Source organism: Pelophylax lessonae (genome assembly GCF_965119305.1).
Source record: "Pelophylax lessonae genome assembly, chromosome: 7".
Lineage (NCBI taxonomy): Eukaryota > Metazoa > Chordata > Amphibia > Anura > Ranidae > Pelophylax > Pelophylax lessonae.
The window spans coordinates 213,978,186-214,002,625 of NC_138774.1; the positions used below are offsets into that span (position 1 = coordinate 213,978,186).

Genomic DNA, 24,440 nt, shown 5'->3' on the forward strand with positions numbered 1-24,440 from the left:
TTGTGATAGAATTAAGTGCAGTTGCAGGTTTCTCTGGATGGCATTAGCTATTCACAGATCGATTTTACACTCTAGGGTTGCTCATTGACTTTCTTTTTCTTTTGCAAGCATTAAATAGAAGTAAGAGATAGGAAAGGGCTTAACAACCTGTCAAGAAGTATGACAATTGACTTTTTTTTTAATGTGCAAGCTCTGGAGCTGTCTTCTCTATCCTTGGGTCATGCCTGAGTCACATGTTGCTGATATGCGCAGGCTTGTTCTAGGTCAGTTACTTAGTTGGTAGTGAAACGGGAAATGATGGCAGCCCCGCAGACTGAACCTTCCAAAACGGATCAGCACATCCATATTCCTGCTTGACAGGTTACTTTTCAGAACTATTTCAAAGCTTTATTGTTGAATAGAAGCATGTACAAGCCCTTCCCAACCCCAGTGCCATGTGATTTGAGCTGGAACATTCCAGGTGGGGGACTGTGACATGACTGCCCTATGTAATTCCTTTATGTGAGTTGCTGTTTTCCTTTGTCTGATCCTGTCTATGTTATCAGGTAATGTTTTTTATGTCTTGATTTTCTTGCCATTGGAGATTGCTGCCTTGGATGATCATCCTCTCCCTTGTCCTTTGCTTCTCTGTACAGACGGCCTGGCTCTTCCTATATTCGCTATGCTGAGTCTTCCATGAAGAACAGCTTTGGGCTGAAATATTTGCACAAATTCTTTAACATCCCTTTCCTCCAGCTCCAGGTAAGACCCTCATACCTAAATCATTTTTATCCTTTAGGATTCATTCTCTGTTTTTTCAAAAATAAAGTGATTAGTAAAGGCAAAGTTTTTTTTTTTTTCCTTTAAAATAAAAAAGTTGCACTTACCTTCTCCGTGCAATGATATTGCACAGAGTGGTCTCCTATTTCCTCCTCCTCTGAGGTCCTCTGCTGGAGCTCTCCGCTCCTTGTCTCGTCAGAGTGCCCCCTCAGTGAGCCAGCTAATAAGGGGGCAACAGTGCTCACAAGTCAGGATGTGTGCGTCCATAAACATGCCCCTGCTCCCTCCTCACAGGTTTTGACTGACAGCATCAGGAGCCTAGGGCTCCTGCTGCTGCCTGTGTCTCCTGTGAGACCAGGAAGAGAGCAGTGGTGCTGTAGCTGGCGACAGTGCTGGATCAGTGAGAGGAGACAGGTAAATATTTAGGGGCATGGAGGGCAAAACAGGAAGTAGGACCTTCTTTTTTTTTTTTTTTTTTTTAAGCTTAAAGTGATTGTAAAGTCAAAAGGTTTTTTTACCTTAATGCATTCTATTCTTTAAGATAAAAAACCTTCTGTGTGCAGCAGCCCTCCTCAGCCCCCCAATACTTACCTGAGCCCTTCTCTATCCAGCGATGTTGCAGGAGTGTCTCGGCTGCCCGAGACTCTCCCTCCTAATTGGCTGAGATGGCACCAAGTCAGTGAGCCAATCGATAGAGAGAGGGGGCATGGATGTGGTACGGCTCAGGTGCCCCAATGGGGGCACTCAACAGGAGGGAGAGGCAGGAGAGCTGAAGAGGTACCCGAGAAGAGGAAATCCGGGCTGCTCTGTGCAAAACCACTGCAGAGAGCAAGGAAATTTCACAAAATTTCGTTACTTTTAGCCAAAAAAATGCAGTGAAGCATGCTTGTTATACTCACTGTGGAACCTAAGAGGTTAATCCTCTGCATTGTGTAAAAAGGCTGTTTCTCTTTCATTCATTGACGGACACAGCTACTGTTCTTCTTAACCTTTGGGTTATACTGCTCCCTACGGGAATAGGACACTAGGCATAAAAAAAGTCTGGCTATGCCTTTGGGCAGTTCCAGGGGATATACTCCCTCTCTCTTGCTATAGGTACTCAGTTTTTTTCTGCCTAGTCAGGAGTAAGGACCCTAGTTCCTTGCTGGGATCTCTGGTAATTTTTTCTTTTTAGGTAGATTTTTTTCTCCTGATTTTTTTTCCTGTGAGATCTACAATCAACTCTGCTGGACTGGGTGATGGGCTGGATAATCTAGAGCCAGTGGTCACCCCAGTCTGGCTAGTGAATGTGCGCAGACCTCAGCTCCGCACTAGGTCAGTCCCGACATCGCCCCACCGGACAGGGGCTTGCCTGTGAGTTAAACGCCTTGCGAGGTCGCATACAACCTGGTCTTGTCCCGAGTCGCATCGTTCCTCCTGGCCTGACAGCCCCCCCCCCATTTTGATGGAGAGGAGGTTCTGTCTGGAGCTGTGCCCACCTGGTATGGTAAGTGGTGACTGTTCCCCCTCTCCACCTGGTGGGTTTTCGGGTGGATGTGGGCCCCTCTTTCCCGTTAGGCACCCCCCTCATCAGTCTGGCGGTCTCTGTTGGCCAAAGCGCCCCCCCCCCCTCTTTACTGACGCTTGGGCTATTGGGTGGCCTTGTCCACCGCCTGGGGTGGGGACAGGGTGCTGTGCTGGAGACGGGATCAGGGGGCTGTGCGCTGCTGGAGATCGGCTGTGGGAGGGGGGGCTTTCCCAGGTGGGGGCTCCTGCCAGGGGCCCCCCTTCCTGCCTGTCCCATTTTCTGAGCCCTAGGGATCCCTCCTGGGAGCCTCATGGTGCCTCCTGATTCCCTGGGAGCCATTTTGGTGTAGCCTGTGTGCTCAATGCACGGCGGCCATGTTTGTGTGGTCCGATGGCCATTTTGCAGTGTTTGCCATTGAAAATAGTGGCGGCCATGACAGTTGAGCCCTGTGGACGGCTATTTTGAAGGTGGGAGCCGCTCGTCATCCCCTGGTGCTGACTCCTGGATCTTTTCACTTCCTGATTGCTGCACGTGGAGTGCAGATTTTCCTGGTGGCTGCAGGTGTCTGTTTCTGCTGGGTGGTGAGTCTGGTGGGGTCCTCTCTCTCTCTGCTGAGGATCGATTAGGTGCTCTGTTACTGGCGACCGAGTGGTGCTGCCGGAGCGGTGGGGGTGTCCCTTAGTGGTGTTTTTATACCTTTAACTTTGATTCCACCTTTTGACTCATGGAGTCTTTGGAGCACAGTTCCCCACCTGATCCCCTCTCAGAGGCTGTGGGGCCCTCCGGGTCCCTACCATCCATCGATGCACTGACTGCATTCCCTTTGGGTCCCGGGTGGAGGTGATTTTTGGGTCTCATCTGTCTCCTCCAGATCCTGAATCTGATTTGGCTGCCGTGGTCGTGGGACACTCTGCTGGGTCTGCGACCACGTGCCCTAAGTTCTCAAATAGTGAGGAAGATTCCTCCACTTCTGCAACCGCGCACAAAAAGGTGCTGGTGGATGCACTGATTGTATCTGTGCATGAGAACTTAAAGATGGAGGACGCAGCTGAAGCTGCAACAGAGGTGTTGGTTCCCTTTGGCACTCACAAGCCATCCAGAGCAGGAAAGGTGTTTCCTTTCCCCTCCTATTTTGACAGAATTGTTTCTAAAGAGTGGAAATGTACAAAACGTCCCCTTGTGGTCCCTAAGCAATTTGCTATGCAGTACCCCTATGAGGAGTCCCTTCTTAAAAAATGGACTGTTACACCGATGGTGGACCCTCCGGTTTAAAGATTGAACAAGGCAACCATGATTCCGGTTGAAGATTTCCTGGTCTTTAAGGACCCAGACGACAGGAAAGTGGAGGCTGTGGCCCGCAATGTGTACATCCTGGCTGGTTTGTCACTGAGGCCGATATTTACCATTACAGAGGTGTCACAAACTCTGATGGAGTGGGCTAAGCTTTTACACCGTGACCTGGAGGGGGAGCAGTTCCCCCCTGCCTTTGCTAAGCTGGGGGACCAGTTGGGCCAGGGGCTGCAGTTTTATCTGTGATGCCTCTTTGGATGCGGCTCCCCTAGTCGCTAGGCTCTCTGTTTCAGCAGTGGTCCTCCGGCGTATTTTTTGGCTCAAATGCTGGTCTGTGGACCAGACTTCTAAGAAGGCCTTGACTGATCTTCCTTTTAAAGGAGATTGCCTGTTTGGAGCTACCCTGGATGACATCATTAAAAGTCTCACTGGGGGGGGGGGGGGGGGAGTACCTTTCTTCTGCAGGTTATGAAGGGCAAGGACCCTTGTCGTAGGTGTGGGCCATCATTCTCGGCTCGTAAGAAGTTTTTTTCGGCCCTCGGGCGACTGACAAGGGATCAAAGCCGTTCAGGGCCTCCTCTGGTGGATCCAAGCCCATTTTTCTCAGGGGCTCAGTGCCTCCTAGGCCTTCTGTCATCAGGCGTCAGTGATGCAGGTGGTCACCTGGTCGTCGCTGCACATTTTCAAAAAGTTATATAAAGTGGATGTGTTGGCATCTGCGGATGCTTCCTTTGGCCGCAAAGTTTTGCAGGCTGCTGTTTAGAGGACCTGGTCCTCTTTGAGGGTGTATTGTTCTTTTCAGGTGGGCTCCAGTTGTTTTGGCTGAGCTCCTGTTTAGCTGGTTGGCTAAAGTTTAGCCTTAGGTAGTTATTTTTCGCTGTTCCCACCACCTAATGGTGTTCGTCAATGAAGGAAAGAGAAATTGGTATTTTTGACTTACCATAAAATCCATTTCTCTGATGTTCATTGATGGACACAGCACCCACCCCTCTGTGGAGTTGGATTTCTTCTGACACTGCTTGCAACAAAACTGACTGCCTATAGCTGAGAGTGGGTGTATACCCCCTGGGACTGCCCATAGGCGTAGCCAGACTTTTTTTCTGCTTGGTGTCCTACTCCTGTAGGGGGGCAGTATACCTAATTGTTAAGAAGATCAGGAGCTGTGTCCGTCAATGAACATCAGAGAAATGGATTTTACGGTAAGTAAAAAAACACATTTTTGCCTAAAGTTCTACTTTTAAGGGCTAGTTCACACCAGGTTTCTTGAACTGCGTTTGCCCACACCGAATCGCATGATACAGAAACTAGCATGCGATGCAGTTGTAGTGAGTTTTGTTGAGAAAAAAACGTTATGCGATAGCAGACATTATTGAACACGTTCAAATAACTTTAATTCTCAGCAGAGTTTTTTCTCTGCAACCTTGCGTTATAACTGTAAGTCAGAGCTTTGGCTCACGCCTACTGGAATTCCCTAAGTCAGCAGAGAAGTGACCATTTGGGGGGGGGGATTTACTAAAACTTGTGCACACAGAACCTGGAGCAGCTGTGCATAGTAACCAATCAGCTTCTAGGTTTTACTGTCAAAGCCTAATGCGTTCGTTACCCCAAAAAAAAAAAAAATGGATCCGGTTTCATTAAAGCATGAATAACTGCACCGTGTTTGTGCTGTGTAATTTGGCCCCCTGTATTACCTAAAAAAACCGCCCTGCTCTGTCCTCTTCCCCCCCCTCCCTTCCTGTCAGCTTGTGACAGTGCTGCTCTGCTCCCCTCCTGCTGCAGTAAGAACTATAGTATAATTATGCCATTCCCTGTTAAATAACAATGTGTGTTCCAGTGTCTGTGCTATATAAAAAGTTGCTAATTGCTACCTTATATCAGAGCGTCTCCTGACGCTCACGTGACTACTCGGCTCTCTCTCATCCCTGGCTGACAACAGCAGGAGTTCTCGGACCCTCCCACTGTCAGCCTGGGAGAGGAGAGAGGCGAGGAGTCACATTAACGCCGGAATACACCCTGATAAAAGGTAGAAATTGGCCACTTTTTTATATAGAATAGACACTGGGACACATCATTATTTAACAGGGGACGGCATGAATATACTATAGTGGCTTAACCATCACTTTAATTGAACAAGCTTAAGTTACCAGATCATTGGTGCAGCTGTGCAAAGGATCTTTATTTGAAGAGTACAAAATGTACACATTCATTCACTGCAATGTCTGGTGTCGCGCGACATTGCAGTGCGATTTGGCCTGGGGATAAAAGGAAGCATTTCTACATCTTATCGCAGCACTAAGCTGTGTTGCAGTGTGAATGGGACACATAGGAAACAATTGTGTTTTTTTTCATGTGGTCCTGCGTTGACGCACATTTTACCATGCGGAAAACATCTGTCACCGCATATAATGTGAATTGGCCCCTAATAAATCTCCCCATTGCGTTTCTGGATACCAGAGTTTCAACTTAGAGCTTCTATTCCATTCTCACGTCTCCATATCCTTTCCTTCCTTCCATTACTCTCTCTTCCCTTTTACTTCTTCACCTTTATTCCCATTTGATGACGTTGCAATTACAGATGTTTGCTTTCACTTGAACAGTGGCAGACATTGGGGCAGCATACCTATCTTTACGCTGGGTTTTAGAATTAAGCCCACATATGATGGACTTTGCAGATAGACAAGTGACTGGTGTTTTTACTGTGTACACCTGAGATCTGCTCCTTGTATGGAGTTACCTAGCTAGTTACTTGTGCAGTACCTGTAAGTGGCTTTGTAAAACGATCGTCCTCCAAAGAAGTGATACATGCTCTAGCTTATTTATTAATATGTGGTTGGAATCTGACACTCTTAACCCTTGTGTGGCTGGAATTCTGTATCGACTTGTTACAGAATTCCACCTCTTGCCCTTTTGGAAAGGAACGGGTCAAAGGTGTCCTCATTCATAATGTGGTATAGCATTGTGCGCTTGTATTATACAGACAGGGTTACTGGCGGTAAGCTCTACAGGCATCCTGCATCCTGATTCTGAACATTTAACTTGCATCTTGCAGAGAGAAACCTTGTTACGACAGTTAGAGACAAATCAGCTGGACATTGATGCTACTCTGGAAGAGCTGAATGTGCAACAAGAGACGGAGGATCAGAATTACGAAATGTAGGTTAACTTTCACATGCTGTTTCAAGGGTTTTCTGCTGTATTTTGTAGCTGAATGACAAGGAATATTAGAGGAAGGGGGAAGGACTTGTTTCCCATGATGAAATAGGGACACTCCCTGTTTGCTTCCTTGGAGGCAGTGGGGTTGATTTAATAAAACCGGAGAGTGCAAAATCTGGTGCACCTGTGCATGGTAGCCAATCAGCTTCTAACTTCAGTGAGTTCACTTAGGCTTTGGCAAAAAAAACAAACCTGGAAGCTGATTGGTTTCTGTGCAGAGCTGCACCAGATATTTTGCGCACTCCAGTTTTAGTAAATAAACCCCACGGTTTCAGAAAATTAGGAATATTGGGTTATGTATCAGCTTATTTCTTCTTGCAAGGCAAATCATTTCCTTGACTTTTGTAGCTGAGCCTGTCTCAACCATCAGAATACCGAACAAAGGTCGCTAGCATGTTTGTCCAATATTTTCAGAAATTTATGGTAACTTTTTAAATGTCTAAAAATGAGAGTTTTGGAGCTATTTTTGGCCCATTTGGTGAGGCTCAGAAAAATGTCAGGACAGGTTCTTGATGGGGTGTTGCAAAAGAGATCAGTTTGGGTCCCCCCATGTGGCAGGTTGAGTTGTTTGCATTTAGACATGATCACAAGCTTTTACGACACTGGATAATGTGCTGACAACATTTGCAAACTAAACATAAAATCTGTTCACTGTGACCTCTGAGCAAAATGGCTTAGAGCAGTGGTCCTCAACCCTGGCCTACAGGGCCCACTAACAGGCCAGGATTGCAAGATAACTGAAATACATCCCAGGTGATATCATTTGCTTCTCAGTGATTGCAGTACTCTAGTCTGCATCTCCCCAAGGTAATACTTAAAATCTGGCCTGTTAGTGGGCCCTGAGGACCGGAGTTGAGGACCACTGGCTTAGAGCACCGCTACAAACTTTCCTCTGCGATCCATAGTGCTGTCGGGTGTCGGCGTTGAGAAAAGCTCATCCACGCTGTTGCAGGCACATCAGAAGACAAAAGGTAGAGTCGCCTTACACCGAAACCAACTAGTGAGCAACACAGTGTAGATTACAGCTTTAACCTAGCTCCTCCTGGCCACACCTTGCTGACGCATTTCGTCCCACCCACGGGGCCTAATCAGAGGACCTCTGATTAGGCTCAGTGAGTTGGGTAAAACATGTCAGAGGGGGCTTGGCCAAGAGGAGATAGACTGAAGCCATAATCTACACACTAGCAGGGCTCGGTGTGTGGCGCCCCTACCTTTTTGTCATCTAATAAAATCTGTTTATTTACTTTCAGTTTGGAAGTGTGTGACATATAACATAAATCCCTTTGCTCTTGAGCTAACAATATGGCACCAAGAAGAAGTGAAGCAGGTGGAAACAAAGCAGTCATTCCTTATCTGTCCCACTGCTCATGCTACCAAACTCCATTGAATTGAAGATCTAAGCTTTCTAAATGTTGAACATTCAACATTTTAGATCCTGGCTTTCCACACTGTACTCTGTGTTTCTTTCTGCCAGCACCTTTGTGCAAAAGAAACCACAGAGCACAGCCAACATCCTATACAACCGGAAACAGGATGTTGAAGACCTTTCTGCAGATTTAAACTCTTCAATGTAGCAGAGTTTGGCAGTGTGGGCAGCGGGACAAGTAAAAGTTTTTTTTTTTTTTTTTTGCGTAAAACCTTTTCACTATACGCGACATAAGTGGCATTCATAAAGCAAGGTTGCCAGATGCTGGGCTTGCATACTAGATACTGTAAAAAAAGCCAGATTTGTATAGTTGGTTTTTTTTTGCATGTGCTGTACATATTTTATGTTTTTACTTTATTTTATGAAATTAAATCTTTTTTCCTCAGTCAACTGAATCAAAAATACATATAAGCGGTTCATGTTTACCACTTGCTTTTAGCAGGTAGTGGTCTCCTGGTAGCAACAGCAGCCTTTGGAAGGCTGATTTGTACCTGCATTGTGAAATAGAGATTAGGTTAAAAAGACTGCAGTGAGTAACAGAAGAGGGAACACGCCCTGTCTTTATCGAGCAGAGATTGGATCACTGATCCTATTTCCTCTGGTTTCTGATAAAATGTTTGGAATTTGATTATTTGGAAGCCCTGACAGTGCCCTAAGGCAGGCCATACATGTTCAGTTTGCAGGTACAATTTTCTGTTAGATTTGCCACAAACCACATATGAGGTCAAAGCTAAGCAACACTTTCACTTGTGTCCAATTAGGCAGGTCTTTGTACTACATAGTTGAAGGTAAATTTCAGGAAGATTGTATAATGTATGGCCAGCCTAATGCCCAACATCTATCTATCTGATAATTGAAGGAGCAAGACAGATACATTTTGGTAGACGATTAACTGCAGCCAATCAGCTGCATTCCCAGTTCCACAGTTCCCACTCAGGAGATCTATCCATCCACCCTGTTTAGCAACTTTTTTTAAATTAAGTTAAATAAAGACTATGGCTGGATTTAGTTGTAGCCATGCTGCGAGCAAGCATGCAGACACCCCTCCTACCTTTCCTGTGCTCCCCCCTGTTCACCGGCTGGATCCCTAAATCAAATCTGGGTTGTAAGATCTGAATTGGTCTATGTCTGAATCAACACAGGTTGGTTGACTTTTTTCCCCCATTCTTAAGCCCCATCACTGCTTCTTGGGAGAAAGGAAAGAAGGCCGTATGCTACTCCATAACTGGAGGCCTTGGGAGCTCCAGCAGACAAACAGAGCTACAGGAGAGCACCTTCTCACAATACAAGTCTATTAATCTGCTGGGTCACTAAAAACATTGCACTACCCATGTAGTTCAAGGAGAAGTAGGGCCAAATCTCTTTCAGCCCTTCCTTTCCTGGGGATCACAGGAATGCACTTTGTTCTACACACACATTTAGCCGACCGTGGCCTAAAACCTGCTGTTGGCTGACGTCACTCTGCTGGTCCAGGCTCTGGAGAGGTCTCGACTTTAATGTCGGAATCACCAGATGCCTGTACCATCAGCAGGCTCAGCCTCTCAGCACACATCTGAGAGCCTGAGCCCAGCTGCTCCCACCCCCTGCACAGCCCAGCACTCCGGGGTGTTCTGGAGGGGCAGAGCAGAGAGCCATAGACTGACGGTCACTGGTTCTCTGAAGTCTGAGAACTGAGCAATCAGTGGTCTCTGATTGCTCAGTTCTCGGTCTAGAGGTGGTGGGGAATAGATACATCATCAGATTGATGCTGCATCCACCTAGGTGAGTACTAATATTAAGTTTCTAATCCCAAACTTCTCTTTTAATATCTAAACTGTTAGTGTCGGTTCACACTGATTAGACACGACTACGGGCGACTAATGCTGTTGTCCGTGCACCGCGACTTCGGCGCTGCTTGCAACGACTTCACATAATGGAAGTCAATGCAAGTCGCTCCGACTTTGCAAAAAAAAAGGTGCAGGAACTTTTTTCTAAGTCGGAGCGACTTGAGTCGCTCCTATTAGAACGGTTACTGTTGCACAGCATGGACCACTTCTTGTCGCCTGACAAGTCGGAACAGTGTCAACCGGCACTTAAGCAGAGAGTAGTGGAGAATATGTGGGTAAACTAAAAAAAGTTTTCATTAAATATAATAACCGTAATTGTAAAAAGTATGTCAACATGCGAAAATCATATCTAAAATGAATGACTGTATAATTAACTGCAGCAATAACTTAAAATATGTGCTTATCCGGTAAAAGATAGAAATAAGGCTTCCTTTAAGTTTAGTCATTCAGCTCTATGTCCTCTTCAAATCCGAAGCATTTGGTAGCATGTGGTAACCTTTTGACACCTGTGTGTATGGGGCTTAATTATTATAGACGTGTGTAAATGTTCTGCATTTGTTCTACTTTTCTGTGTGTTTTTAGCCAATCTGGCATCTTCAGGCATGCGCCACGTCCTCCCACTCACACCGGCCTCATTAGCGAGATGATCTTCTCTCTCCATCCGTTCTGTTTAGTTATTGAGAGTCTGATGACGTCTTTTAGATTTGCACAATCTGTCAGATAAATGTTCAATATTTTCTGTATGTTCCCCTCAGATTTCTAGAGATGTTAGAGAATACTATGCGCCTGGCATCTCCAGTAGCAACCAATGGGCAGAGTCCGTCTTCCGGCTCACAGTCTCCTGTGGTCCCCATCACCTCTGGGTCTCCGGACAGCTCTGGCGCTGGCACTCCACTTCAGATGCCCACTCCTACTCTGGCTGCTTCTCCGCCACCTCCAGCAGCTGAAGTCGCTGACACTTCTGGCCCATCTCCATCTACAGTGTCCTCTCCACCGCTGTCCCAGCAGTCTCAGCAGAAGCGTGGTTTCATGTCAAGGCTCTTTGGATCTTCTACAACCGAGAGTCCACCAGCCAAACCAGGTGGGTCCCTAGACCGGCAGGGAAGCCAATGTTTTTGGTAAACTAAAAGCTATCATGCAAGAAGCATGTAGGCAGTTGTTCCTGACCTTTCTTTCTGAAAATCCTAGTTGCCTCCCTGTGGTCTGTGACTGCCAGGTTTTAAGGCAACAGACAGGAGAAAATTCACATTTCATGCAATTTCAGCCCTTGTATTTCTCTTAAGATTGGCATATTTAAAAAGCTGAATTCCAGACAAGTAGCTGCATGCACAATTTAAATTCATATATTAAAAAGGTTTAACATGCCAAAGGATTTGTATTTAGGTCCTTCCAGTCCCGAGATGCACCCAACCCTATCGCTCTGAACAGCCAGGTTTGTGACCTTTTTCTAGAGTCTGTTTGAGGGCCGGTTCACACTCTTGCGAGTGCGGCGATCGCATGTAATATCGGAGCGTACTGCTCCTTCATTACATGCGATCGGATGTGCGGTGCGAATTCAACCATACACTTTGTATGGCTGAAATTCGCACTGCACCCGCACAAAAGACGCACAGGACCCTTTTTTCCAGCCGCATCAGGATCGGATCGCACAGTGGTTCACACTTGTGCGATCCGATCCTGTGCGAACTGTCAGATCGCACTGCGATATGCGATCAAACTGGGGGTGTCGTTAACATTTATTTGACACCCCCTGCGTATCGCATATGGCAATGTGAACTGCCAGATGTGCGGATGCGATGTGCGAACAGGCTGCAAATTCGCAGCCTTCCCGCATCGCACAAGTGTGAACCGGGACAGCATTAAAGCCTGATGACCTCTCTGTCTCCAGCCTGTGATTGGAAAGTGAAGGGTCATCTGCATGGTAAAGACCTCATTCGTTTGCTCTCTCATTGAGTTGCCATATTTCTTGTCAGCAGATGTGCATGTAGCTATCAAGTGCTGCTTTATGGAGGATTACAAGAGGCGAATACAAAGTGCATTAGCAGAATTTAAATAGATGTTTAATTATATATATTTTATGAATACATAATTTTAATTGGTGTTTTTCATATCTGTTTGGAGTTAACTTTGTGTGTTTTTGCATATTACTGACAAAGAATAAAGGGCTGCATTCACAAAGCGGCATATACCACTTTAAGAAATGCAGTAAGATACCGCTCAGCGTTTTTTATACAAATTTTCTTGACATTCACAAAAAAAGCTACTAAAATACCACATGCACTATTTTGACGTGATGCGGTATTCTAGTAGTAAAAGCTTGCAGAAATATAACTATTAGTAAATAGCTGGTTGTTAGAGTGGGCAGCTGCTGCATCCTTACCAACTGATGAGTCAGCTGTCACCGGGGTTCCCCACCGACAGCTGAATATAAATAAAAGAATTTCCAACAGTGAAAAATTGTGAAAAAAGAGCGCAGGAGTTCCCCAAACCCCCCCCCCCCCCAATTCATACCAGGCCTTTTCTTGCCTGGTATGGATTTCGAGGGAAACCCTATGCCATAAGTAAAAAAAAATAATCCATACTAGACCCCGCCGTCTTACAGCTCCATCGCCTCTCGCTGCTAAAAAAAAATTAGGGGGTGGCAAGATAGTTCCTTTAGCAGCGAAGCTGTCAGATGGGGGGAGCTCACCCCCCCCCCCCCTGGGATAAGGGTCTGGTATGGATTTTGAGGGGAACACCACCCCATTTTTTTTTTCCAATTCCCGCGGCCACCTGCTCCTTAACAACCCAGTAAAGCCTACACATTCCTTAGATGCTGCAAGGAAGTGTAGGCATGTGTAGCTGCTGACTTTTATTAAACACACTCACCTGTCCCATGATCCAGCGATGCGGCCACCCGAAGCACCGATCCTCTCCCTTTCCTCTCGGCGGTGCCAGCATCACTAGTGTGAGCACCCGGGTGTAACAGCTTGCGGCTGCGCGTCCTGAATGGCCGTGCAATCTTCTGGGACCTCTGACGTGTCCCAGAAGATTGCAGGGAGGGAGAACTTCCGCTCGAGCAGCCTAGCTGGCCTGAGCGGAAGTGGGAGCGGGTACCTGTCAAAACTAGGTACCTGCTCCCCCCCCCCCAAAAAAAATTACATGCCAAATGTGACATGTCAGGGGGTCAGGAGTACTTAAAGTGGAAGTTCCACTTTTGGGTGGAACTCCGCTTTAAAGTGATATTAAAGTCTTGGTTTTCGTTGTTTAAAAATAACAAACTTTTTATACTTGCCTGCTCTGTGCAGTGGTTTTGCACAGAGCAGCCTGAAACCTCTTCTCTGGTCCCTCGCCGGTGCTCCTGGCCCCTCCCTATTGCTGAGTATCCCCCATAGCAAACAGCTTGCTATAGGGGCACCCAAGCTGAGCCGCTGCACCGTGTTTCCATTCAGACAGGGAGCTTCGGTTTGGCCCCCACCCTCTCTCTCCTGATTGGCTCACTGGCTTTGATTGACAGCAGCGGGAGCCAATTTTGCAGCCAATCAGGAGGGAGAGTCCTGGGCCGCTGAGGTTCTCGTGCAACGTTACTGGATCGAGATGGGGCTCAGGTAAGTATGAGGGGGGCTGCTGCACGCTAAAAGTTTGTTATCCTAATGCATAGTATGCATTAAGATAAAAAAAAATTCTGCCTTTAGAACAACTTTAATTACTACATGCATTTAATTATTTATTTTCTTCTGTGAATTGAGTGTCAAGTGGTTATTTGGTTCCTCGGACCAGTGTGTGGGACTTTGAGGCAGTAAAGTAAGAAGCAAAAAGCAATATTATTGCTTTTTGCTTCTTACTTTACTGCCTCAAAGTCCCACACACTGGTCCGAGGAACCAAATAACCACTTGTCATATTACCAGGGATGTTGGCACAACCACACATAGGAATCATTAACCTATTATTATAAAAAACCTTGGTTCTCTAGAGCTCAAAACCCAAATCGCATTACTCTGTGAATTGAGTGTAACGCCTGTTCATGTGGTATAAATCGAGCGTTTTCAGCGTGTTGGGGTAAATGCCTCAAAGCAGTTTAGTGAATTGACAGGATCAGGATTTCATGCGATATTTAGGCAACATTTTTCTGGACACCTCAATGTCGCATGCGAGATGCTTTTGTGAGTGGAGCCCATTATTTCTTAATTTTATAGGACAGGCAACTTGTTCATACACCATTATAGGCTTGTGCCTTCAGGTGATTGGATACTAGCAAGCTTTTAAGGACACACCCCCCTAGAACCCTGCCCCGCTCCATGCTAGTTTCTAAAGGTAATGGACCTCTTCTCCTTCTTTTCTCTCTCTGCCTTGCTAGTTTTCTATTTTTCTTTATTTTTTTCTTAGAATGCCCTAATCAACATTTCACTGTCGTCTATTGCTTATACAGAAGCAGTGTCGATGCAACCACAGTAAAACCGTGGGAGCTGTACCCATACCCCACGCTGTGGGCAAATCCCGTATTGTTTCTTCAGGCCCTGGATCCTGCATTGGGTGCTCACACATTGTTAGCCACAGGGTGCTATACAGGTCCAGGGCCATGATCCATCACTATGCAACCCAGTGTCGGAAAGACCCCTTTGGGGTATACCCGCCATTACAGGCAAAAATTGGACTTCATGTTCAGTGTAGCTTCATGGACAGTAAGACAGGGTGACCCTGTATCCCTCACCCTTACTTTTAAAATGGGGCTATGTTTGGAATGTATTCATTTCACGGTGCAAACCTTTCAAACTTGGCGCTAAAATTCAACAGGTGTTACATCACACCACTGGTCGCACAAACGCCTCTTCCGCCTAGAGCCCTAATAAGGTACTCAGGCACTTCATCCCTTTTGTAGGACAGTCTACCCCTTGGTCATCGCATACTCTGAACACTCTTACCCTATCTTCCACAAGTTACTCGGTGAGTACCCCACGGGGAAATAACCTTGTAGCTTTGGCCTAGACCAGGGGAAACTGACCCAATTCAAAACAGCAGGTGAACATTTGTTCTGCTGAAGGATCATACAACATTCAATTTCAGTGTGACTGGTTCTAATTTCAGCCTCCGTATCAGATTCTAGCAGCTAGAATCTAGCTCCATTTCAGGCACGCAACAAGCAGTCTACCTGACAAAAGAAGAATTATCTGCATCTTCGTCACAATTTCTTGGACATATTATGGCCTTCGTAGAGCCATCTTTGTCCAGGGTTTAAAAACGCACTGCCTCTTCTCCTACTCACATTTCTGAACCAGAGTCGAACCCTGCTATGCCAGTCCAAGAGGGTGCAGAATCAATAGGGTATGCCAGTGTCCATTCACCTGAAGTACGAGCCTGCAAGCCAGGGTCTATGAATATTTTGCCTGTGTCATGTACTATACTCCAAAATATGGAATTTACAGGTACTTTCAAAATTCCTCTTTTTTTATTTTCCTGGATTTGCAGTTCACCTGTTGAAATCATGCTTGCAAGGGAAGAGACTGCTCTTTAGACCTCGAGCCAAGAAGGGGAGGTACTTAGCTGGGCATATAGATGGAAGGTATCTCGGGGGGCCTTGTCAGTGTGGTAAATCTAAAGGATTTATCGCTGTTAAGTTTTAGTGACATCCTTCAGACAGCTATTTTGTGAAAGAGAAGGAAGGTCCTAAAGGTATTGGGAACATTTCTGTTAGAGGTGCACCGAATGGAAATCTTGGTACCAAAAATTCAGGATGCGTTCGGCCAAGAACCGAAAATTACAGCTTCTTATAAAGAAATATATATATATATTCTTTTTAAAAATTGTATTATATTTGACTTTTTAATTAATATCATGAATTTAAATGAATATTTGTCGGCCATTATCGGCACCTTTAGCGCAAGAAAAGCTCAAGAAAAATGCATCCCTTTTATGTATATCTTCACCGAACCAAAAACACACCTCCCCATTGAAATGCATCTAAAACGCATCAATAATGCACGTGTTATGTTTTTGATGTGGTTTTTGAGTCCCGTGACTATAAAAAACAAACCGTAGGCACAGTAAAATTACAGCAAAATCACCTGCTTTTTCTGCGCCATTATCGGCATCTTTTTCTTTATCGGCAAAATGCCGAAAACACCATTTTCAGCCGATATGTTTCGGCAGCCAAAATTTCAGTACATCTCTAATTTCTGTAATATTGGTTTTGTGGGGAGAAAACAGCCTGTACATTTTTAAAAACTAGTAATGTCAAGCAGCCATTTTGCAAGGTGAGAATGATTTTTAATGATTAACTAGGAGCAGGTGAGATTCTTGAGGTAGCATTTTACAGCGGTCGCCACTCATGGATTTATCGCCTATGAATTACATAAAAAATCCTAAAAGTAACGAAAAAGGTATTTTTTTGAAGCTTTGTTATTGTGCTTTGTTTCATTACCCATAATCTTTTGCTCTCCTACACCAGTAGAAACTCCAACTCATGCTGATCATCTAGTGAAAGTCCAGAGTGTGGAGGATTTCGTTCCTGATGAGAGCTTAGATCGCAGCTTCCTGGAGGACAGCGCAACTCCAAAGGAACCAGAAAGACCCCCTCCCCGAGACAGGAGAGACAGCGATAGGTAGGTGGCTATGCCATATTAACCAACATTTTTGCTTGTATCAGAAAATTTGCATTTTAAAGCCCAATTCCAGCCTAATATTTTAACATGTTTTAGGTAATGTCTATGCCCACAGATTGATTGTTTAGCTGCTGTGGGGGCATGTAAAAAAAACCTGAATTGGGCATTATTAATGCCTGACAGACCTTTATGTGTTTTTCTGGGATCTGGAGAGGTCGCATCTCCTCCAATTTCTGGATATTGAAAACCTTGATCCAGTAGCTGTGCGGAATTAAGCATTTACCACCATATGTGTATCTGAATGTCCAGTTTATTGCATCCTTTGAAACCGTAGGCGTGTGTTCAAGAACAAATTTGGCTTATGTGCCAGAGACCAGATAACAGTAGTACGATATTTTAAAATTGGCTTGTATGGCTGCAACACTCAAAGAGTAGAATTTTGTTGTCCATGTGTGTTCCAGTCTTTTTCAATCGTAATATTGAGGTCAGATGTGGCTTTTGTAGAGTAAGGGCTCTCTCGCCTTGCCCTGCTGGGGCTTCCTCGCAGCGCACTGTACCCACAGTTTTCCTGCAGGCTACCCACCCTTTCTCATAGGCTTCTATTAAATTTGGTGTTTTTGGTGCATATTCAAAACACACCAAAAACACCCGATCTAAAGCCCCGTACACATGCAACGATTATCGGCCGACCGATCGTCCGTCTTTTGTCCAGAGTGGTGTTTTGTTGGTTGGAATGTGCCTAGACTGCACACAAATTTTCTCGCCCAACAAAAATCTGCTTCAGAAGTGATGTCATGTGTTGGTTTGCTTTCTTTGTGTTCTTTCTTCTCTGAGCATTCCCAGACTTGCTCATAAGACTTTTCCCTGTCGAACTGTACTGACTGCACGAAAATCGGGCGTGTTTTGACGGCGGACAAAAATTTTATAGCCGGCACACCAGATTTTCTTTGGCCGAAAAGTTGGAGTCGGTTGTCGGAGCATCATACTAACAAGCCGTAAATCGGCAGATCGGACGTTGGACGAAAATTCCCTGCCGATTTTCGACGCGTGTGTACGGGGCTTAATAGAAGTCTATCGGAAAGTGCAGGTAACTTGCAGGGTAACCGCAGCAGGGCACTGTGAAAGAGGCCCAAAGTAAAGACATTAGGCTAGGGATATGAGGTTCCTGTAGCCATCTAGTTGGATTTTTGTGTGATGAACTGCGTCACTTATACTGTATACCACTGGGTTTATTATTATTATTAGATTATTATACAGGATTTATATAGCGCCAACAGTTTGCGCAGCGCTTTACAATGTGAGGGAAGACAATACAGTTACAATACAACTCAATACAGGAGGAATTATAGGGCCCTGCTCGTTAGAGCTTACAGTCTAGAAGGGAGAGTCAAGTGAAACAAAAGGCAATAACCGTGGGGGGTTTAGCTGAAGCATTTAGTTATATTCTGTCTTGTTGAGGTTGATAAAGTATTACAGATTGCCAAACATCAAAATGTTTATTTGCTTGTTTTTCAGCACCAAGAAATATAATTTAAAGGGTTCACATTTTTATAAAATGAAAAGGTGAACTAACACTGTATATCCTCCCCACCACCACCCAGGTCCTCACTGTATTTACCTCTGTGGGTTAGTGTCAGTGCCCACACAGCTGGCGCAGCAGTCCTGAGATTTGGAACCCTGCTCCTGTCTCTTCTTCAGTGCTTCCTGAAAGGATCTCAGCGATGCTCTGTGCTGTTGCTGACCAATGAGAATCGCTCTGATCTGTCCCAGAAACGCTGCAAAAAGAAGGAGAAGAGCAGGGATTTCATATTCCCAGGCTGCTGTATCAGCTACGTGGGCAAGGACCGCTCATCGTCAACTGAGGTAAGTACAGCGGGGAGTGCAGAGGGTGTACAGTGTCCAGCTTTTCATTTTTTCTGAAAAGGTGAACCAAGCTTTTTAACAGAAGCAGTCAGAAGTGTTGCAGGCAGTGCATTCATAATGTCACAAAAAACAAAGTTCCAAATAGCAGCTCCAGGTGAGTTAAAAAGAAACACCTTGCAAGAGTGGTTCAAGGGTGCCAGTACAGCCCGTCTATTAATGCCGTCAAAGAAAAGTTTGAAATCGATGCACTCCTCGAAATCCTTTATTGTTTATCATGAAAACATCAGACACCATGGGGATATCACAGATGGAACATGTTTCACGCTAGTAGCAGCGCTTTCTCATCCGTTGGGGTAAGCGCTGCTTCTAGCATGAAACATGTTCCCTCTGTCATATCCCCATGGTGTCTGTGATGTTTTTATGATATACGATAAAGGATTTCGAGGAGTGCAGCAATTCTAGAACTTTTCTCTGCTAATGTCACAGAAGCAACGTGTATTAAATGTTTGTGACCTATTGTTTTCACACAGATCACATGTGGCAAGACCGCAGATCCGCCTTCCACCCACTTTTCTCAGAGGGTTTGTTAGCTACTCCTCTTTAGTTCACCTTATGAATCTTAATTTATCATTACGAGAGTAGTGATAAATTTTCACCCCTTTGATTCGTGGCTTTAGAAATAGATCTCTCCTTTAGCAACATTGGTAGATTTAAATGTGATTTATGTGTTGTGTGTATTAGACATTGCACCGGGTAAAGGAAATACTCAAGGATAGAACCAGAAATTGATATTTTAATTGGTCTTGGAAGACAGACTGAGGGATTCGGTAATGTTTCAGAGACCTCAGTGGTAACACAGATTGGTATGGATGGATATCAGGTGATGGCTTTGTGAGTTATCACTGAATTCCAGAATGGCTTGGAATATAATAGGAGTTGATGCTTCTGTTCAACACTGACAGATGATTGTTGTCTGCATCAATAAGAGAAGCATATTTTGTTAATGCAGAGTAAAATATGGAAAGAAAGTGTAGACTAGGGAGAATGTACTGTGCAAACTTGTCAGCATTTGCATAGGGTTATTGGTCCGTCATTAATGTTTTAATGTATTAATTTAATCTGGGGGAGGTGTTTATTAACCATTTCTGCACTATGGGTGTACTAGGGCTTCAGGTAAAGCACATTTAAAGTCTCCTGTGCGACAGTCAAAACAGGTCCAAATTTCAGTTACTTTCTAATGAGACACAAAGAGATAAAATAATTATTACACATTTACCTTCCCTGAGTTTAATTCTCCTTTGTGTCTCACGCTCCCACTGTCAGTCACTGCAGCTCACAGTGGGAGGGTTTTAGCAGCAGAGGCAGTGCTGTCAATCCTGAAAACAGTGGGCAGGACTAGGCGTGGCCAGGTACTGATTGACAAGCTACAGGTTTGAGAATTAGCAGTGACAATGCTGTTTAACTGCACCCTTTGCAGCATCCTCTCATTCCTCTCTTATCTCAGTGACTTGTTGTGATGTGCTACAAAGGGTGCCTATAAAAAAAATAAAATCTATTTAAAGAGGAAGTAAACTCTTCCTTTTTTTTTTTTTCCCTGCAAAGTAAATGCATACTACTAGCACATTATGTGACACTTACCTGCAACGAAGCCCGCGATGTCCCCACTGCCGGCCGCATCCATCTTCGCCCGTCTTCCTTCCAGGTCTGTGGACTCCGGCTGTATTACTGGCCGGAGCTGCGTGACATCACTCCTGTGCATGCGCGTGGGAGCCGCCAGGCATGGCACAGGGCTCTGAAGAAACGGCACGGGCGGCCGTTTTTTCAGAGTGCATGCGCCGATGACGTCATCGGCTGCATGCACTGTAAATATCTGCTAAACAGTGCAAATTTAGGAGATATTTAAAGCACCTATAGGTAAGCCTTATTATAGGCTTACCTATAGGTAAAAGTCATCAAAGTGGGTTTACAACAACTTTAAAACACCCATATTTAACTATAACCCTTATTGACTCCTTTCTCCACCCTTTTTTTTTCATTAGTTCGAGGTTGGATTTTTGTAGTCTTGTAATACAATGACAAACCTGTTTAAAGTGGTTCTAAAGGCTGAAGATATGCATGAAGGTAAAAAACCTTCAGTGTGCAGCTCCCCCCGCAGCCCCCCTACTGATCGAGTGATGTGCATAAGAGCAGAAGCTGTCTCAGGTCTCTGCCTTCTCATTGGCTGAGACACAGCAGTGGGAGCCATTGGATGGAGTGGGGGGGGGGGGGGCGAGGCTTGAACCACACTCTGTGTCTCAAAGATACACAGAGGCCGCTCAGGACTGAGCAGGCATGAGTGCTCCCAGAGCAAGCAGCTTACTATGGGGGCACTCAGCAGGGGGGAGTAGCAAGGAGCACTGGCAGGGCACCTGAGAGGAGGAGGATTGGGGCTGCTCTGTGCAAAACCATTGCACAAAGCAGGTGGGTATGACATGTTTGTTATTTAAACAAAAATTTATAATTTTGAACCTTTAGTCCCCGTTCACACTAAGGCGACCTGGTCGCCTCACAGGTCGCCGTAGGTCGCCTTCCATAGGGAAGCTGCGGACCCGTTCTAATAGGAGCGACACAAGTCGCTCCGACTTAGAAAAAGGGTCCGGAGCTTCTTTGGGGCGACCCGGAGGCGACCGCCATAGACTTCAATGTTATGAAGTCCGTGGCGGCCGCTCCGAGGTCGCGGCGCTCTGCTCGCACCGCGACCTCGGAGGTCGCCCCCCCAAGTCGGATCGCGGCAATGTGAACGGGGCCTTACAAACATTTTAAAAATGCTTTTATTTCAGTCAAACATAACTTCTCCTTGCTTCGTACTATGAAAAATTGTGTCGCAGTAAATATAGGGCAGAAATAATGCATTTTTCACTTTAATAACATAAGTAATGTCAAAGCTATTGCTGAATGAATTGATTGTAGCTAAAATGTGAATACTGGCTGCAATAGCAAGTATTTTTTCTTTTATGTCCTGCAATATTTGTCCTTTGTCATGTCTCCCTTTTACCCCATCTTGGTGTGTGACTCAAACCTTCCATAATTTACTAAATGCTTTTTCCCTGCACTGAAACTTCTTTATCTCTGTACAGTGATGCGGATGTACCGGGCTCAAATCCCATGGTGGCTGGCTTCCAGGATGATTTGGATCCTGATGATAAAGTAGCCCCAAAATCTACACTCGCTCTCATCCCCAGCAAGAACATCACTCTGTCCAGCGACGAGGAAGGACCCATTTCCTCTGTGCAAGTAGCTGGAGACGAAGACATAGACTCTGAGTTATATTCTTGGTGAGTTTTTTTTTTTTTGGTGAGATCCCATTGCATGGTGGCTAATTCGAAATGTTAAATTGCAGCGTTGAGGACTTGGATTAAAGCCCAAGTCCAGGCAAAAAGTTTTAACCATTTGCTTTAAGTGGTTGTACCAGGGTGATGCCTGTAGATGCAGGCATCACCCCGGTACCATTTTTTAGGGCCGATGGTCAGCTTTCTTGTAATACCAACCGATGCAGCTAAGCAGCCGCTTAGCTGTTATTACAAGCAGTGGTAGGGGACGTCCCCCCTCCCACTGCTCTGCCCCGGGATCTCCTGTCCCACCGGGAGACCCGAGTGACTAGCCGGCATGTCTGCCGGCTGGCTGGAGACCCAAACAAAGCTGGAATCTGCTTTGAACGGGTCTCTGATGTAGTAACCCAGAAGCCTTGTCACTTCTGGGTTTACTGGAGTCTTAAAGGCACCAGTTTTAAAAATTTGAAAGTATTCATAAATGCTGATCTTGGCATCGTGAATACTTTCAAGTGCAGAAGAGGGGTTTGGGGTCTAGATCCCTCCATAAAGAGTACAGTGAAAAAATAAAAAGTAAAATAAATAAGAAAAGGAAAACAAATTTAAAGTGCCCCATCCCTCCGTGCTCGCATGCAGAAGCAAACGTAAGTCACTCCCACAAATGTAAACCGTGTTCAAACCACACGTGAGGTTTTGCCACCATCGTTGGAGCAAGAGCATTAATTCTAGCACTAGACCTCCTTTGTAACTCTAAACAGGTAACCTGTAAAAATGTTTAAAGCATTGCATATGGAGATTTTTAAGTAGCTTAGTTTGTCGCCATTTCACGAGCGTGCGCAATTTTAAAGCATGACATGTTGGTTGTTGGATATATATTTACTTGGCGTAACATCATCTTTCACATTATACAAAAAAATGGGCTAACTTTAGGGTTTTGTTTTTTTTAATTCATTAAAGTGTATTTTTTCCCAAAAAATTGCATTTCCAAGACCAGTCCACAAATACAGTGTGACATAAAATATTGCAATGACCGCCATTTTATTCTCTAGGGTCTCTGCTAAAATATATATATTACCGTATTTTCCGGCGTATAAGACGACTATTTAACCCCTGGAAATCTTCTCAAAAGTCGGGGGTCATCTTATACGCCGGGTATCGTCTTATAGGCCGAAACTGGAGAATATGCGGTGGAGGGGGGGCTCAAAAACATCACCGGTATGCCCGGGGTATGGAAAAAAGAGAGAGAGAGCGGCGATGTGAGCAGATGTGTCGGGAACACATGCCTCTTTCACCCGTCTGACCCGCCCGCCCTTGTATCCTATTACTCTACCTTCTTTGCGTCCCTGCGTCTCGCTCCTGAGGCCTGCTAGGTCTCCCTGTGAGAGTTGGTATCCCTGCCGCAAATGCGCATGCGCCGGATTTTGGCAGAACAAGCCGAGCCGATACAGCCGCATATTATCCCTTAGATGACGGAGCTGCATGGATGGATGGCTACAGCGGGCGGAGAGGAGAGGAAGGTGAGCGGTGTGGAGTACTGGGAGATGGACACTGGATCAGCATGTAGGGATAGCAGCTTTCAGATAGCAGCTTTAATGGGGATACACAGTTTCATGGCTACAGCAGGGCAGAGAGGAAAGGAAGGTGAGCTGTATCGGCTCGGCTTGTAGTCTTATACGGCGAGTATATCCCAAACTCTATATTTTAACTGGAAATGTTGGGGGTCGTCTTATACGCCGGAAAATACGGTGTGTATATATAACTAGACATTAAGCCCGTTAAATTAACGGGCCCTAGAACATATGTGGTCAGAGTCCCCTTTAATAATAGTGTGGTCAGAGTCCCCTTTAATAATAGTGTGGTCAGAGTCCCCTTTAATAATAGTGTGGTCAGAGTCCCCTTTAATAATAGTGTGGACAGAGTCCCCTTTTAATAGTGTGGCAATCCCACGGACACAGGGAATCTGGATGCAGAGACACTTGCATTTTATTAATATAGATGTTTGGGGATTCTAAGTAGTTTTCTAGCAAAAAATACAGATTTTTTTCTTGTAAGCAACAAATGTCCGAAAAAGGCCTAGTCTTCAAGCGGTTAACTACCTTCTGGAGCAGACTTCTACTCATCCAAGTTCAGGTATATGGCAAGCGCTGTTTCCTGGTGCAAGGGATTAGTAACCTAGTGTTGCATATGTGTGTGCACTGGCTGGTCTTCTTTTGCTGCATCACTACTGAGTCAGTCTTCTCTTTTGGATCCTGAGAAAATCATGTCATTTGAAAAAAGCAGTCCAAAAAAACTTAGGCTTGCAGTTCTGCTGCACGTTCTGTGCTGGGGTAAAACCACCTACTCCAGATGAAGGAGATGACCTGTGATGTCACATGACCAACCAAAAGACTACTGGATTTAAAGTGGTTGTAAACCCTTACATATACCTAGTGAAGTGACTGGCCTCAGGTGATACACATAGATGAAACAAATCCTCCTGCATAAGTTGTACCTTTTTATCTGCAGTCTTATCTTCTCTACAGGCATTCAAAGTGCAGAATTTACACAGGATCTCTCAGCTCTGAAAAGCAGGGGGTTGGAAGCTGACGTTACACATTGCAGATCTCTGATTTGGAGGAAAGAGAGAAACCCCCCTTCACACAGTACACAGGAACAGAGCTGAGGCTGTT

The 24,440-nt window shown here is 45.2% G+C and overlaps 1 protein-coding gene across 2 annotated transcripts in view; it reads left to right on the forward strand.

The window, feature by feature from the left end:
• Nucleotides 1–24,440, forward strand: part of RABL6 (RAB, member RAS oncogene family like 6) — an 83,827-nt gene that overhangs the window by 43,178 nt on the left and 16,209 nt on the right. Inside the window, exons 7-11 of one of the 2 annotated variants that reach the window (XM_082264422.1) lie at nt 636–741; nt 6,606–6,709; nt 10,777–11,102; nt 16,447–16,600; nt 21,580–21,777. In XM_082264422.1, the coding sequence (XP_082120548.1) occupies nt 636–741; nt 6,606–6,709; nt 10,777–11,102; nt 16,447–16,600; nt 21,580–21,777 (888 nt within the window). The remainder of the gene's footprint in view (nt 1–635; nt 742–6,605; nt 6,710–10,776; nt 11,103–16,446; nt 16,601–21,579; nt 21,778–24,440) is intronic. The other variant, XM_082264423.1, reaches the window with a different exon arrangement.